Genomic DNA, 17,509 nt, shown 5'->3' with positions numbered 1-17,509 from the left:
GAACGCTCTTTTTTTTTTTTTTTAATAAATTTATTTATTTTATTTATTAGTGGCTGTGTTGGGTGTTCGTTGCTGTGCGTGGGCTTTCTCTAGTTGAGGCAAGCAGGGGCTACTCTTTGTTGCAGTGCGCGGGCTTCTCATGGCGGTGGCTTCTTTTGCTGTGGAGCACAGGCTCTAGGCGCGCAGGCTTCAGTAGTTGCAGCACATGGGCTCAGTAGTTGTGGCTCGCGGGCTCTAGAGCGCAGGCTCAGTAGTTGTGGTGCACAGGCTTAGTTGCTCCGTGGCATGTGGGATCTTCCTGGACCAGGGCTCGAACCTGTGTCCCCTGCATTGGCAGGCAGATCCTTAACCACCACGCCACCAGGGAAGCCCGGTGGAACACTCTTTGACATAAATTATATGGTATTTTCTTGGATCAGTCTCCTAAGGCAAAAGAAATAAATGCAAAAATACATAATGGTACCTGATTAAACTTAAAAGCTTTTGCATAGCAAAGGAAACCATCAACAAAGTGAAAAGACAACCTATGGACTGGGAGAAAGTATTTGCAAATGATATGACTGACAGGGGGCTAATAGCCAAAATATATAAACAGCTCATACAACTCAATATCAAAAAAACAAACAACCCAGTCAAAAAATGGCCAGAAGACCTGAATAGACATTTTCCCAAAGAAGACATACAGATGGCCAACAGGAAAAAATGCCCAGCATCACTAGATTTTAGAGAAATGCAAATCAAAACCATAATGAGGTATCACCTCACACCTGTCAGAATGGCTGTTATCAAAGTCTACACATACCGAATGTTGGCAAGGATGTGGAGAAAAGGGAACCCTCCTACACTGCTGGTGGGAATGTAAATTGGTGCAGCCACTATGGAGAACAGTATGGAGGTTCCTCAAAAAACTAAAAAAAAATAGAACTACCATACGATTCAGCAATTCCACTCCTGGGTACATATTAAAAAAAACCAAAACACCAATTCAAAAAGATATATACACCCCAGTGTTCATAGCGGCACTATTTACAGTAGCCAAGACATGGAAGCAACCTAAATGTCCATTGACAGATGAATGAATAAACAAGATGTGCTGTATATACACATATATGTCTATACACGCGCACACACAATGGAATATTACTCAGCCATAAAAAAGAATGAAATAATGCCATTTGCAGCAACATGGATGGACCTAGAGATTATCACACTAAGTGAAGTAAGTCAAAGACAAATATTATATGATATCACTTATATGTGAACTCTAAAAAATAATACAAATGAATCTGTACACAAACAGAAATAGACTCACAGACATAGCTAACAAACTTATGGTTACCAAAGGGGAAAGGGATGGGGAGATAAATTAGGAGTATGGGATTAACAGATGCATACTACTAGGTATTAAATAGATGAACAACAAGGATTTACTGTATAGCACAGCGAGTTATACCCAATATCTTGTAGTAACCTATAATGGAGTATAATCTGCAAAAATACCAAATCACTATGCTGTACACCTGAAACTAACATAATATTGTAAATAAACTATGCCTCAATTTAATAAATAAAAGTAATCTATAAAAAACTTTTTAGAGTTAAAAATAAGAGCCAACATCTTTCTTAAATAAACCAAATACATGTTTTTAAAAAAACAGTAACAAACAAGGCAGCATCGGGGAGCGAATCCTGACGGATCTGGTCTGATTTCCGAGGGTCTCTGGGGAGATGGTATGGGAGTCGGGTTGTGGGGTGTGGTGCTGTCAGACCAGGACAGAAAGCTGTACCGCCTGCCAGGGGAAAGCATGTGACTGTTGATAATTGGTGAAAAGAGCTGCTTTTGTGTCAAGACAGTGAAGCCTTAAATGAGAGAGAGAATATAAATATGAATAAGAATGAGTGTGTGTGTGTTTTCCAGGCAGGAATAGGTGTGGGTGTTTTTCTCCTTGCCCCGGTGTCTAGAATAGGGGTATCCATGCTGTGTACGCATCCTTCTAGGACAGAATGACCCCCGAGGAAGCAGGAGGGACCAGGTTTGGACCCAGGGTGTGAATTCTTCATTCTTCCTTTTGTCTCTTACACTTTCTGGCCATTATACCTTCTCACTATTATTTTCTTCCCCTTACTTTTGCTGAGTTGATTAAATTGTCTTTTTCTCTTTTTTGTGCTTTGGAAGTTTTAAATCTTATTTTGTTTTCCCCAGTGATAACCCTTAAATTTTTATTTTTTTAAATTTTATTTTTTTATTTTTGGCTGCGTTGGGTCTTTGTTGCTGCACGCGGGCTTTCTCTAGTTGCGGTGAGCGGGGGGCTACTCTTTGCTGCGGTGCTTCTCATTGCGGTGGCTTCTCCTGTTGCAGAGCATTGGCTCTAGGTGCGTGGGCTCAGTAGTTGTGGTGCACGGACTTAGTTGCTCCGCGGCATGTGGGATCTTCCCGGACCAGGGCTAGAACCCGTGTCCCCTGCATTGGCAGGCGGATTCTTAACCACTGCGCCACCAGGGAAGCCCACCCTTAAATTTTTAAAAGTGGTTTAAATATATTTGATTAAAATTTAGCGTGAAAAATTAATCAGTATTTGTAAAGGTCACAGCTGGAGAAGAACTACAACCTCAGTGTTGTTTTCAGTCCACATTCTTCTCACCCTCATCCTTCTAGATTCTGATGTCATCTTGAATTTTAGGAACTTTCAAAAAGCCCTTCCTAATAAGCCTTCCAGACCTATTATCAACAGTTGTTTGGACAGCAGGAGAAGCGGCACACGTCCTCCTCTAATCACTGTTTCCTGTACCCGTGGACTCCCCTCTCTTCAATTCCACACTCAGGTTTATTTTTCATTTTGCTGAAATATGTCCTTAATTTAGTGGACAGAGTAGAGTTGTTTGTTGATTGCTTCCTGTTTGATTTTTGGGAAAATGCCTGCGCGGACGGTGCTCCGCATCGGAACGTGCCTTCAATCGCTTGTCTGAGGACCGCAGACACCTCGAGCCTGGCCCTGCCCTGAGAACCCCAGCCGTCCTCCCGTCTGCTGTGTCGCTGAGCCACCTCGATTTTCTTTCCGTCCTGGGACCCCCTTTTGTTTTACCCTTGGAGCATTAAATTTATCGCTTTCCCCTAAAATTCACAGGTTTCAACAGATAAAGCCTAGGTGTGCGGCCGGTTTTCCTTTTTCCTGCTGACGACTGTGAACACTTTGATCTGGGTAATGGAGTCTTCAGGTCAGAGAGATTTTCTTCCGTTTTATCCTTTGCCTTTTTCTCCATCCTCTCCTGGGGCAGAGCTCACAGGTCTCGTCCCGAGCCTCCTGCTTCACTGTGTCCTTTGGTCTGCCCTGCTAGAGACCCCCCGATTTGCTCGCTCACGGCCGTGCCAGGGGCCTTGCGCTCTGAGGGACCAGCCTTTGATGGGGGGAGCTGTCGAGACCGTGTGGAGGCCGGTGCCCCGGGACCCACCGGGCGTTGTCACAGCTGTTCACTCACAGTCGCCTTCTCCTGGCTCTGATCCCCATTCTGAGAGAAGGCGCCACGTCTCCAATTAGGTTTTCAGTTGGTGGCCAAAGAGAGAAACCTTCTGGTAACTGAACTGTCTAGGGACGCTTCCTGAGAAGGACGAGGTGTCCCAGGTGGAGTGGATGGCCACTGCCTGTTGTGGATACACGTGACCTCAAAGTGTGTTCTAAACACTTGAGCGCCTATGGGATGTGATTGGCCTGTTGCTTTTTAAAATTCTCTCTGTGTGGGTGTCTTTACCTAGTTCATTGATGACACTTTTGAGGATTTTTCAAAAATAATTGCTAAGCTTCACTGAGCACCGTCTTCAAATCGTATCTCAGGGCAGGCACGTGCTCCTTCCTGTCATGGAACCCGACCCCTCACACCTGCCCTTGGATCCTCCCCACCCTGTGCGGTGTGTTCCCCGTCACCGCTGCCCACCCCCTTCCAGGTGCTGCTGCAGCAGGGCCCCCGGAAGGTCACGCGCCGCTCAGAACATGAACCTGGCCCAAAGTGCCGCCCGCAGGGCGCAAGCGCCGCGTGTCCCTCCAGGCGTCTGCCGCCCCCATGCCGCCCAGGTGTCCCCCTTTCCCTGCGTCTGCACCAGCAGGTGGAGTCCCCGCCTGGCCCCCCAGGCACGTTGGTGGGGAAGGGACTTTCCCTTTCGCGCACCAGCCCTGTGCGGTGCTCGGGGCGAGGCCGGCTTGACCCCCTGTCCGTGCGATGGGCCCGCCTTCCGGCCGGCTCGCCAGCAGCACACACGTCACCTTCTGGACCAGAGCGTCTGGGCTCCTTCCCGGAGTGGGTGTTTTAGCCACCCCACCCTGGGCTCGTGTAAGAAGGGAGTCTGATTCGGCCCGAGGTCCTCTGCGCGGAGCCGTGGCCCCATCTGGGACTGGGGAGGACAGCAGGACAGGTGTGTGTGGCCACCTCGCCCTCACAGGCTCGTGCTGCCCGCTGGTTCCACCCCCGCTCCGTCAGCTCAGGGGGCCTTTTTGAACGAAAATCAGAATGGAAGTCTCGAAGGTGCTCTGCTCCAGGGGCTGCAGGCTCGGGGCTCACGGCCCCGGCTCACAGCCCGTGTCACCATCACTGTTGGGTGCTGTGTACTCGGTTTCCTTCCACTTCAGCTCGACTCAGGCCTTTGTGTATGTGCAGAGCAAAGACCGCTTTGAGTCCAGACTGTAAGTACACATTTTCCTGACCGTGTAGCAGTTCCTGTAACGGGAACCCATAGTCACCCTGGATGTCTGTTACTCTTCGTTCTGTGTGTAATGCATTTGATTACATGTTACTGTGTGAGGAATGTAGGACGTATCTTTACAAGGGAAGTAAGAAAAATATGAGTGCCAGCTGAGTTTCCTAAGTGTTTACTTGTATCAGTTATTAGGCCAATTCCCAGGTTCTCTGTACTTCTGCTCGAAAAGTTCTGATTCAGCACACTTAATTTACAGCAACAGAGGGGCTCTCATTACTAGACAAGGTTGTTCTTCTTTTAGTGTTTTCTGCACCATGGTCTGTGATTAACTTACTACCCTGGTTCTTGCTTTGCAGCCCCGGAAAGATAAGCTCTTCTTGGTGTCCGTACTACAGCAGTGTTGGCCCCAGAGGCTCATAGAGATAAGCTCTTGGGCCCATTTGGGGCTCTCTGCTCCAGGAAAAGTGTATGGTTAGTGTTGGAACCTTGGGCTAGCTATTTTCTCTTTGCCTTATTTTCTCCATTCTTGCCAAAGATGGTAGTTTACTCAGCTTAAAATAAATTTTAAAAACTTGAACAATTGACCATTTCTAGTTTTAATGCAAAATGTTGTAATTCCAAGGTTTAAGTATCATTCAACAGTAACCCTTGATTTTGACCTTGTTGTAGAAAAGTAATGGAATTGCAAAGGAAAATAATGTAATATAAGCATTATCCATTTATTCATGAAAGATTCCCCCACCAGTTTTACCTAAACAGACTCCCCCCCTTCCCCCCCACACCCCTCCCTGACTCCGTACTTGAAAGGCTGTGGCCTTGAGTAAGCTCAGCGGCAGCTTGGTGACCTGCAGGAACCGACTGCACACCAGGCAGGTGGGCTAGTGACAGCCGCCCACGACCCAGACACCTGACAGAACTGCCAGGGGAAAACCCCAGAGCTCAGAGCAGGCGTATCCTGGCAGCAGAGTGAAACGAGGAGATGCTGAAACCAGGACTGCATTGAACTCCTAACAGGCTGGCTGTCCCATGCCCTGGGGACATCTAGGAGGAGGCTGGAGCTTCCTCCACTGGAGTCCGGCCCCGTGGTGAGGCCCCCAGGCAAGGGCCAGGCTGGGCTCTGGGCTCTCCCTGGAATTGGAGGCCCATCCCAGAAGGAGGCACAAGAGGCCATGCCGACTGCCTCTGTTCAGCCCCCAAGCTGTTTACTCACAAAACACGAATGAACAGCCGCTGTCAAGCTTTTGAGGAAAGTAAACACAAAGGAGGTGATCTATGTAAGAAAATAGAACAACTAAGAGGAAGTGACTCCGAAAACAGAAGAGGATAGAAAGAATAAACCTCACTAACTTGTGGAGAGTACTTAGTAAGTATAGAAATCAAATACTAATTTGAGGGTCTGAGAAATCCTCATTTAATGAATATCGAGGCAGGCAGCACCGGTCAGTGCTGTGGGGGCGGGGGGCGGCACGGTGGCTGCCACGGGGGAGGGGCAGTGACAAGGAGAGGGCGCGGGGGGGCCCCTCTGGGGCCAGAGGCTCAGTTTACTGAGCAGATGCTGACTGCGGGTTGCTCGCTCTGTGAAAAGTTGCACACTTCGTTATACTTCAGTTAAAACATTCACGGAAGGTGAAATAACTCAGCGCTCACGTCTTGGAATGAAAAAATGATTCAGCAGTTTAATGGAAAAGGCAGAAACCTGGAAGGAACCCTGAAGCTTTTCTCAGAACTGGGTCTGTCTCCCTAGGGGGTAGTTTCTAAAGTCCCTGCGCTGAGCCCCGAGGCTGGCTGCTGGGGAAGGGGCAGCCTGGGGCACGGATAGAGGGGCTGCCCCAGGTGCTGGCTTTGCTCTGAGGAGGATTCCTCAGAGTGTGTCGTGTACATCTGAGAAGGTGTCGTGTACATCTGAGAAGGCAGGCGGATGGCCGGGCCTGGAGTCCGGAGTAGAGGTCAGCCAGAGGTCGGCATTGGCGGGGGGGGACCTGCGCTCCCTGCTCTGTCCACGGGGTGTGCTTTCCACCCAGCCTCACTGGGGGGGGGCTCCGACCCCTTCCACCTTCAGACTCTTCTCTGTCTTTCGGGGGATGGTGTGAAGCCAGTGGATAGCTGGCTGCCAGCTGGACCGCCTCCGTGGGGCTCGGAAGAAGACCTCAGAGGAGGCCACTGTGGCCAGGAGGACTTAGGTGTCCGAACAAAAGATTAGTAGGGGCTAGGCAGTTCTGTGGTTGAACGAGTAGAAAGCAGGGCACCTCTTTTTGTTTTATACATTTAGTTTATTTTTATTTATTATTTTTGGCTGCGTTGGGTCTTCGTCGCTGCGTGCTGTCTTTCTCTAGTTGCGGTGAGCAGGGTGTGGTGCACGGGCTTCTTGTTGCAGTGGCTTCTCTTGTTGCGAGCATGGGCTCTAGAGCGTGTGGGCTTCAGTAGATGCAACGCGCGGGCTCAGTAGTTGTGGTGCACGGGCTTAGTTGCTCCATGGCACGTGGGATCTTCCCGGACCAGAGCTCGAACCCGTGTCCCCTGCATTGGCAGGTGGATTCTTAACCACCGCGACACCAGGGAAGAATGCACCTCTTAATCTGCACTCCTCCTGTGGACAAATCATCTTTTTATTTTGCGGTATGCGGGCCTCTCACTGTTGTGGCCCCTCCCGTTGCGGAGCACAGGCTCCGGACGCGCAGGCTCAGCGGCCATGGCTCACGGGCCCAGCCGCTCCGCTGCATGTGGGATCCTCCCGGAGCGGGGCACGAACCCGCGTCCCCTGCATCGGCAGGCGGACTCTCAACCACTGCGCCACCAGGGAAGCCCTAAATCATCATTTTTAAAGTGTCCATTTAGTGACCCGAAGTCACCCTGTGATTCCCCTCAGAAGCTGTGTTAGAGCAGGTCATCCAGGGTGTGGTCCACCCGGCCCGAGCGAGCTCCGCTCGGTGCCCGAGGCTTGTCCCCTGCATGGGGGCCCCCCACCTCCGCCTGCCCCTGGAAGAAGCCGCAGGTCCGCAGGTCCCCCCGTGGGGCAGCAGCTCCCTGCCGTGTCCGTGGGGGTGGGGTCTGTGTTGAATGTCAGGACCCTTTAAGAAGCCCCGGCCAGTGCTGCTAACAAGAAGCTTCTCCGTCATGTCCGGATGTTAGTTCAGAACCAACCACCCCCTCCTCCTGCGACCAGCCAGAGAAGGGGTAAAGGGGAAGCGGGACAGAGCGGGTGCCCACTCCCTCCCCCGCACGCCCTGGGGGAGGGGAGCATGGACATCCCGTTAAGCCTGCGTCGCCCCTTTAAATGAATCTCCCCGAGGCTGGTGGCTGTAAACATGAATTTTCTTTATTGTCTCTTCCTGCCGCTTTCAGACGAGCTGCTGTTTTGCCCTGAGGAAGTGAGGCTTCTGAGCGAGGCCTGGGCGCCAACTGGGGGCTGCCTGGACCTGCTGTCCTGGCTGTAACGTTCTGTGCGAGGGAGGAGTAGATGGCCACCAAGAGCGAGGGCCGGGCTGAAGCCCCCTGGAGGGTCCAGGTGCGGGCCAGCTGCTGTCGTAGGCGCCGTGGCCTTGTGTCTGCCGTCTGCGGGGTTGAATGACCGGGCTCTACACGCAGGGGGGGCGGGGAGTGTGCGTTCAGTCCCCGGTGGCGACCTGAGCATGTCCCACTTTCAGCCCCAGGACATGAGCCTCGGTTGGTCAAGACAGGAGGGTTGAACCCTGCTGAGGAGGCACCGTCTCGCTCGTACACGCCGCTCGAGAGTGGGGTTTCCTGGATCGCTCGTGTCTTGCGTGTGAGGCGGGGGCTGAACTCGCCTGGCCCCGGCGGGCAGCATCTGAGCGCCAGGCGCGCTAACAACAGGAGCACAATCGGTGGGCCCCTGAATCACTCCTGGAAGTGGGGCCCCCCTCCACCCAGGTGTCTAGAGGTTTGGCCCCGAGTGAGCTCGGGAGCGCGTGGAGTCCCGGGGTTAGGGGTTTCTGCGGGCCCACCCGCCTCCCCGCACAGACAGGTGTGTTTCTGGGCGGCAGGGACTGGGGCGGGCTGCTGGGAGGGCAGGCGCGCCTGGCCAGCCGCTGTCGGGCCGCGTCCCCGCAGCACGCATGCCGGGCCCCGCGTCACCCGCCCCCATCTCGTTCTAGGCATCAGCAACGCGGAGGCGCGGCAGCCGGGGAAGGCCCCCAACTTCAGTGTCAACTGGACGGTGGGCGACTCGGCCATCGAGGTCATCAACGCCACCACAGGGAAGGACGAGCTGGGCCGCGCCTCTCGCCTGTGTAAGCACGCGTTGTACTGTCGCTGGATGCGTGTGCACGGCAAGGTACTGAGGCGCCCTTCCCCACCAGCCTGCCCGGGCGGCCGCCCCACGCCTGGTCTCTTCTGGGTGCTCTTGGCTGACAGTCTGGCCCTGGCTCCTCAGATTCAAAGCAGGCTCAGCCCCCCTCCCCCCAGACTCCCACCCCAGCCCGCCGGAGCCTGGGGCTCGGCACTCCCGCGGAGTCCTCCTCGGGGCCCGCAGCTCGGGGCGCCCTGGGTCCCACCCCGTGTGTTTGGAGGGCTTTGGTTGGGGGTTGGGGCTTTGCAGCAGCATGGCCCTTCTTCCCCACACAAACTCCCCTCTAGTGAGTCAGTACGTTACCGGCTTCCATTTACTTGTAAGTCGGGTCAGTAGCTTTTATTTGTGATGGGCAGAGGTTGCTGTGTCCCCGTGGCGGGACCCTCACCCGCGCAGGGGGCCTTGGGTGGCTGCCCTGCTGATTCTAAGATCTGCACAAAAAATTTGGAGGAGGTGGGGGGGGGGGGCTCGAGTTCTCCCTGTGACCAAACGGCAGAGGTGTTGTTTGTTAAAGACATGCAGGTGTGAAACCCGACCTTGGGGTCACTTGGGGCTGAGGACGCAGACCCTCGGGGGGTCCAGCGTGGCTCGTGTGACACGGTCCCTGGGCTGGCACTGTCCCTTGGCTCCCCCCAGAAGCAGCACTGTTTGAAACGCCGTTTTTTGAACATCATACTGAGTTTCATTTTCTACCGTTATTGCTTAAACAGTTGCACTTGTTTTTTTTTAAATCTTTCTACAGGTTCCCTCCAACTTACTGCGGTCCAAGATCACTAAACCCAACGTGTACCACGAGTCCAAGCTGGTGGCCAAGGAGTACCAGGCCGCCAAGGCCTGTCTGTTCAGAGCCTTCATCAAGGCCGGGCTGGGCGCCTGGGTGGAGAAGCCCACGGAACAGGACCAGTTCTCACTCACACCCTGACGGGTGTGCAGCGCGGCCCCAAACCTCGCAGCTGAGCCGGGGCAGGCGTGGGATGTGTGGGAGCTGGGCGCGCGGCACCGTCCCCAGGGGCAGGCGCGCGGGGCGCGGGGTCTGGCGTCTGGGTCCCGTGTCACCACCTGGCATCTCTCTACAGCAGTGTTCCCCCTTTTGAATCATCCAGTGACTGCTTTCAACCTCAGTTTACATTTAGAAGTTGAGTTCTACTGAGTAGGGCTTCCTGAAGTTTAGGAAAAATAGGAATTACTTTGTGTGAAATTCTTGAATAATTAATTTATTCAGAACTAGGAATATGGTTTATAAAATAAGAAGTAACTATGTCAGGTCACTCTTACGCCACATTACTTTGATTGCAAAGAAGCATTTATATACGGAGGGAGTGAGGAAATAGATAGGAGGCAGTAACCTAAAGAAACTGTACCCCTGTCCGCATGTAGGTCCCTGTTTCCCGTAGGCGCCTCCCTGGGAGAGGACTCCCCGCACGGAGCCCACGTCCACAGCGCAGCGACCCGTGGTGGGGCGCATGGCGTCGCAGCCAGGTCCCTGCAGCCTCCAGTGTCCTCTAGAAGTTTCTGTGCTCCTCGTAGGACCATATCATGGAAAATCGTCTCTCGGTTGACTTCTAAATAATCAGAGGTCAAACATGGTCAGTAGGCCTGGCCATTCATTTGGGTTTTTTAAGCAGTATTTAACTTTTAGGGACTAGAAGGGATCCACAGGGGCTACTGCACAGTAAATCACCTAGAATTCCCTGTGGTCCTTCCTCTGAACCTCCTGGATGTGAATGACTGTCCCAAGATCTTCACAGGATGGAAATAGAGCTAAGTAAGTAGGTATTCATTCTTGGAAAATGCCACTTAAGGCATATTTTCTAATCTTTCCAGCTTTATCAAGGACATGTTTGAAGTACAAGTGTTCAGGCTGAGAGCTGGCAAGACAAAGTGTTGCTGGTGGGGTCTCGACCAGGTTGGGATGTTGGTGTCACGGCAGGGAAGGGGGGGTGGTCTGGAGTCGGGGGTGCCCGGGACACTGCTCGGCACCCCACAGCACACAGGCCAGTCCCAGGCGGGCCGAGCGAGCCGGGGGTCAGGGCAGGCGGGCAGGTGGGGACCCCGGGAGGCCGCCCCGCCCTGACGCAAAGGTCACAGCACGCTCCTCCCGCTTCCATGGAGGGTCGGAGAGGAGCTTGTGCCCTTTGCTGAGTCAGCACCAGTTCCTGGTTCTGGGGGGTCTTGGGGTACCATAGGCAGAGAGGGCCCTCCAGCCAAGTCCAGGTGCCAAGCTGTGTGCCTGGGTGTCCCGTGTCCTTTATGGGCTCAGAAAACTCAGAGCAGGAACAGGACGGCCACTGGCACTTTGGCCCAGAGCCCGGGCGCTCAGAGTGGGAGACGTGGTCCCAGAAGGTCACGTCTCCAGGTGTCTCCGCGTCTGCATGGAGACTTGAGGTGCTGCGCCCCGTGGGCGCGTGCAGGGCAGGGGGGAGGGGGCCACACTGTCGGGGCCTGGCCGGGTCAGAGGACAAGGGTTGCCCATGCCGCCATCTCTGCAGGGCATTTTCTTGTCCCGACCCCGTCGGCACAGGGCTCGGGCCCGTGTGGCCCGGCGGGGCCTGCTGTGGTTTCACCCGAGAAAAGAAAGGTGTCTGGCGGCGCCCCCCGACCACAGCAGTCTCCTGCACACTCAGAAAAGACATCTGTGAGTCCCTGCATTTTTATTCTTCTCTCTATAAATGGTATTTTTTCTAATGGGGATTGGGAGATGGACTTAGTTTTTAAAAAATATGTGGATTTTGGTTACAAAGTCCAGAGGAATGATACTGCACATGCACACAAGCAGGCCAGGACGCCCGGCTCCCCCTCTGTGAGCCGACTGTGGACCTGAGCACGATCCCCCCACCATGCCCCAGCCCAGGTAAACGAATGCCTTACTGTGTGGGTCCGTGCTGCGTGGCTGTGCCCTGCTGCCTCTCCCGGTTCACATCTGTGTGACCGTCCAGGACGGACCTGACGCGGGGCTCCTGCCCCAAGGGCACCCAGGCCCGGGGAGGAAGGTAGCCAAGGATCGCGGGCGAGGGGGTCGGGGACCGCTGGGCGGCAGGGCCAGGCGGGGCTGCGGGGAGTCGGGCTGGGGCAGGAGGCCTGCACAGCTCCTGGGACAGGGCAACTGGCACACTCCTCTGTAAGCAGGAAAAAGGAGGAAACGCACACCCCCCAAAAGACAAATCAGGGAGCGCAGCCCGCCGTGCATCACCACGTAGGCATTTCCTTGAGGTGTTGTTTTGCATCCAGGGTCCTTAATCTGGGTTTTAGAAACTTTGGAAATCTGACACAACCAAGCCCTTGATCTTTTGAGAAAAATCTTAAACTTTGAGGACATTTTGGCCGGTGGGGTTTGGGAGGGTTTCTGTTCTGTCTCGGCGGCCAAGCCTGTAGTATGTATTCTGCAAAGACACTGGCCCTGCTGCGGTGCCTGGAGCCACTGGGCAGCTGTCCTGCTGGCGGGAAGGTCCGCCATAGAGGAGTCTCATTTTGCGACCCGAGCCAGGGCTTGTGGAGAGGGTGGCTGAGGTGGGGGCCGTGATCGCTGGTTCCTCAGCCCTCACCCCTGCTCGGGGTCGGGAGGCCTCACCTCCTCCCTGCAGTTTGACTCTGAGTCTTAGTGGGGCTTTTCGTCATCTTTTTCTATTTGGAGATTTTTATTATAATCAAAAACAGTTATTTTATTTTAAAATGTACAAGCCCACATTTCACAAGGTATTAACTTCTCTGGAATTTATTTTTTTTGAATAATTTTGTTGCTTTCCAGACTCTAGAATCCCTGCTTTCCTTGTAATTTCACGTGGCCGAGCCTCCCGGTCTCCTGGGGTAGCCAGGTCCCAGAATGGAATTGGTGGGTGCTGGGAGCGGGGAGCACACGCTGCCCCTTTTCTCCAGGAACAAATAAAGACAGATGGGTTTTTTCCATTTCCAAAATATTGTACACCAAAATGTAAGGTCTGCCCCGACTATAAATTTGATCCAGCACGAGCAGTAAAATCCCATCTCTAAATTCTGTGAAATTAGTGAATCTCTCAGAAGGTTTTCTTTTTGTCAAAACTATATGAATAGAAAGAGCAGAGTGTGGTCGTGTGAGTCCAGCTTCGCGTGTCCTTTTCCTCGGCGTGTCCTGTGACTGTCTCTCCCTGGCCGGAGGCCAGCCCAGGGCACTGGGGTTCTGTGTCCACGTGGCTGGGAGGGAGAGGCTCTGGCGATCTGGACTCTGAGCTCCTGTTTCCGGCAGCGCGTGTGCGCTTCCTCGTTCAGTGTCTGGAGGTGCACGCCCCCAGCCCCGAGGGCTCTCATCTTGGCCACGGCTTGGGCTGCTGTTGCATTGCGGACCCAGTCGTGAACAGTTAAAGGCGGTCTATGGAACGTTCGTGGAATGAGCCCCAAAAGCTGTTTGCTTCTCCAACTTTGGGTTACATGCTGTTAATTTGATTCTAGAATTTGGACACTTCATATGAATGTAATCCCGCCGAGAGCGCTGTCACCAAGGCGCACTCTTCAGTGCCCCCTGTGTGTCCACTGATGTGCAGGCCACACGTGACCCCCTGCATGAGCATCTCCTGCACTGAGACCAGCCAGCACCGAGCATGAGACCCTGTCACTCAGACAGAGGACTTGAGACGTTCTCAATAAAACCATGTTTCACTACCACAGCCTCGCTGAGATTCTCTCTCCTCCCTGGTTATTTCCCTCCTTGGTCCAGAGTAGCGTTTGGGAAGGTGTGGGTGGGCGCCAGCCGAGGGCACTGGGCCGACGCTCCACTCCTGTCATCTGTGCGTGGCTCTGAGCGCCTCCCCTGGGGCTTGGGCCCTCTGATTCCCCGCCCCCCCACACGTGGGTTCCTGGCACACGCCGGCCACCCCACCCCCCCACGTGGGTTCCTGGCACATGCCGGCCACTCCCCCCCACGTGAGTTCCTGGCACACGCCGGCCACTCCCACACGTTGGGCAGAGGCGTGGAACTTGCATAGCTGGCCCTGCTCCTGCCCGGCTATAGAGAGGGAGGATGACGTGAGCCCACGTGGCGTGAGGCGTGTGGAGCACCGTGGACGGGACAGCAGAGGGGGAGCCCACACCAGCTCGTCGCTGGCCGGGCTGTCTGGGTGTCGGCCACAGTGAGGCAGCTACCTGGTTACAGGGTAGAGCAGCAGTGTTCAGGGCTGGCGTTTTGGAGGGCCGTTCACGGTAAAGTGGAAACCTGGCTGCAAGGCAGTATTGAAGTTCGCGGTTGTAGAGAAATTCGGATGCTTTATGTGAGAAGGGTACAAGCACACACGGAACAATCTGGAAGAGGCCGAGTCTGGTCACCGTGTGTGAGTGATGGGATTGGGAGTCATTTTAATTTTAGTTTCCTTTTTAAAAAATGTATCTCTTTGTCCAACATTTCTATATCAACGTGAAAAGCAAACAGGACAACCTTTTGAAAAGTCAGAAGTCCCATACAAACAAAAAGCAGCACTGTTACAGACAAGTAATTTACTGTCCTTTGCATCCATTTTGATTCCGTTTTCATTTTTTTCCCCCACAATAAAAGCAACATTCAGATGAAAACATGTGTCATCAGAAAGGGCAGATTAAGCTTCGGAGGAAAGGCTGGGGACGGTCTCCTCTACAGTTCAGTCTGTGGAAGGGCTTTTCCTCGCGGGGTCTTCCTGTGGCTCCATGGAGGGGGCGGGCAAGACCCCGTGTTCCGCGACGGGGCTGACGTGACACGGAGCTCTTGTTCTCCTGCAGCAAAGACTACAGATCCATTCCTGGGATGGGAGGGGTGTCGGGTGGGGTCGTGGTGGAGAGAGGAGGAGGGAACGGGGCAGGCGGGCTGCCGCCGGGGGAGGGGGGGGGGGCGCGGGGAAGCAGCTACTTTGTAAATTGCCGTCATTCAGTTGTTAATATTAATTAACATTTAGTTAGTCATATTATTAATAATTTCTTTAGTAAAGGCAGAGGGACCGGCCGAGGGAACCTGGCGAGTCGGGGCACTGGCCCAGCCGTGAAGGTGCGGGAATTTGGGGAGAGGTCGAACCCAGCCGTTAGTTAAAATCACACCGTATGAGCTCACGGTCGTCGAGATCAAGGTACTGGATCCCCAGAGCCCCTCACTCGCCGTGTGCGTTGTTCTGGGCCCGGGCGTCGGCCTGCGGGGGAGTTGTGCACGCTGGACGCCCCCGCTCCGGCCCCCTCTGCTGCCCTGCTGTCCCCAGGCCCAAGAAAGGGGCGCAGGCTGTGCAGATGGTACCTGAAACGCGCCTGCCAGGTTGTGAGGGCACCAGAAGTTGAGAACGTGTTGGTGCAGCCTCTGAGAACTGTCACGCCCATGACGAGAGGCAACGCCATTGCTTCCCGCGCCAGACACATGGGCGATGGCGACCCCGCTCTGGACGGGCTGTGGGTGCGAGGGCGCAGCGATGGACCCACCGGGCGTCTGCAGGGGCAGTGGGCCCTGGGACTTGCCGGAGTATCATGTGTTTTATTGTTATCTATTATATGCAGCGTGGGCTGCAGTCCTCACAGGCACAAAACTGACCGTCAGCTCATGGACACACATGCACACAGGACGGGAAGGGGGCGCGTGGCTAAGCATCGACCGGCACCACTGGCCTGGGTCTGTAGGGCAGCTCCGGGCGGGCAAAGGCCCTGTTCTCGGAGCGTCTGCCCACAGCCCAGAGCGGCAGGGCTGCAGGGGCCGGGGCTCCCCGCCTCTCCCCGCCCCTCAGCTCCCTGGGACTGAGGCCTCTGAGGCCAGCTGACCAAGTAGCAAACACCCCGCAGAAATGACCTCCTGGGGAGAAAGAAGACGTCTGAAGAGTACAGCTGTTTGACAGTTAGAATATTGAATTAGAGATTCCGTCAGAATATGTGCTAACATTTTAGAACAGAGAGCCCCAGAATTTAAAATTAGCTTAATGAACATTCTCAAAGAGATACAATGAAACCAAGAGAGCCCAGCAGAATTTGAAACAGTGAACACAATAGACAAGCTAAATAATAGAATGAATTTACAATCGGAAAACCAGATGGAAAGAGGAAGAGACAGAGAAAACGAAAACCAAAAATACCTGGACGCTAGCAGTAAAGTCACATCTGGCGAATGGGGCGTCTGTGCCATTTGTTACCCTTGCAAGGGCGTCGTTACGAGGCACAGTGAAGCCCTTGCAGATGAAATGGTGAGTCTGGGGCTTCCTTAAAAGAAAAAACGAAAACAAAACAAGAGGGCTGTAAATGGAGAAAAGGTCTAGTTGGAACAGTATTGGCCGAGTGTAGGAGGTGGTTGGCGCCAGCGCACAGGAACGCAGGATACTCTTCTCGCCACTTCTATGTCTTTAAAATTTTTCATAAGGAATTTTAAAAGTTCAAACATAGACTTTTAAAACTACCATTTTATGGTACTCTAAGTGCTCTGGGATTTTTTACACAAAAGCAGGTAACGCCTACACAAAAAACTTTACCACCGTAAAATGTGAACTTTCCGAGTTTTAAAAATGGGGGCGGGGCATAGAACAGTTTTAAATCGCCATCATTACTTCCTTGGAGAGCCGTTTTAAGGGTATCTTCTTGGAAATAAGGACTTCCTGCATCTACTGAATCTTCTGTCACCGCTCACCCTGCCTGAGTTTCCTTCCTGACACATACTGCTCTGATGTAACTTGGGTTTGTATCTGTCCCCAACGAAACGTTAACACTGTAGGTCAGAGGCATCAGTTCACGGCTGTTCCCCGTCACTTAGGACAGCCCTGCCCTGCTGCAGACAGTAAATACCCACTGAATTCACAAAAGCAAATGATTAATTGTCAAAAATGGTGCCTCAGAGCTTTGACACAGAAAAATCGGCATTGAAAGTAGTTTTGATGAAATGCTTAAATAGAGAAGCAACATTTAAGAAATCTTGCAAGAGGCCTACAACGTAACAATCATCAGTACGGTGGTAAGTCTATGGTGGTTGCTAAAGCTAAGCTGAAAGTAAGAGAACACATAGCCCTGAGAACCCGGAGTTTAAGGTCTGGTTTGTGTCAACGTGGCGAAGCCTGGAGTGACGGGAAGGGTAGAGGGTGTGAGAATACATTTAGGTCTTTGTCTTACTGGGCTGGAATACGAGAATCCATTATCTTTATATGAACACATGTCAAAGACTTTAGTTAACCCTAGTTAGTGACAAGACTAATAAGACGTTAAACCCGATTCCACTGGGAGTTTGAGTTACGCTGCTGGATGAAATGTGTTTGGCCTTTTATCTGCTTGCCTTGGGCAGGAAATGCTGGGGCTGAACTGGAAGCCAGCTATGGGTGGGTAATGTCTGGCCTCTTGAAGACGAGTGTCTTATGAATACCGGTACCTCCCCACGTCCGGCTGACCTGTAAACGGTTTCACGAGTCAAATTGACCACTTGCTTCTCTGCTCATTTCTTGTTTTATATGGAGGAATTGAATATTCTTAAATAATACTGCAAACACACATTGCAAAGTGTCAGCTATGAGACTGATTTCGTTTTTTGCCTTTCTTTTCATTAAGCCTTCATACCTTTCCGACCTTTCTTT

General features: G+C 53.1%; 1 protein-coding gene across 1 annotated transcript in view; it reads left to right on the top strand.

Moving 5' to 3' along the window:
- ADARB1 (adenosine deaminase RNA specific B1) overlaps positions 1-9,915 on the top strand; it is a gene marked incomplete at its 3' end in the record, with an annotated part of 37,923 nt that extends 28,008 nt beyond the window's left edge. Inside the window, exons 8-9 of the mRNA XM_082839678.1 lie at positions 8,807-8,978; positions 9,736-9,915. Coding sequence (XP_082695804.1) covers positions 8,807-8,978; positions 9,736-9,915 — 352 coding nt within the window. The remainder of the gene's footprint in view (positions 1-8,806; positions 8,979-9,735) is intronic.
- Between the last annotated feature and the right edge of the window lie 7,594 nt (positions 9,916-17,509).

The sequence above is a fragment of the Leucopleurus acutus genome (assembly GCF_964270905.1).
Source record: "Leucopleurus acutus genome assembly, chromosome: 5".
In the NCBI taxonomy this organism is placed as follows: Eukaryota; Metazoa; Chordata; class Mammalia; order Artiodactyla; family Delphinidae; genus Leucopleurus; species Leucopleurus acutus.
This window is presented reverse-complemented; position numbering and strand designations above follow the sequence as displayed.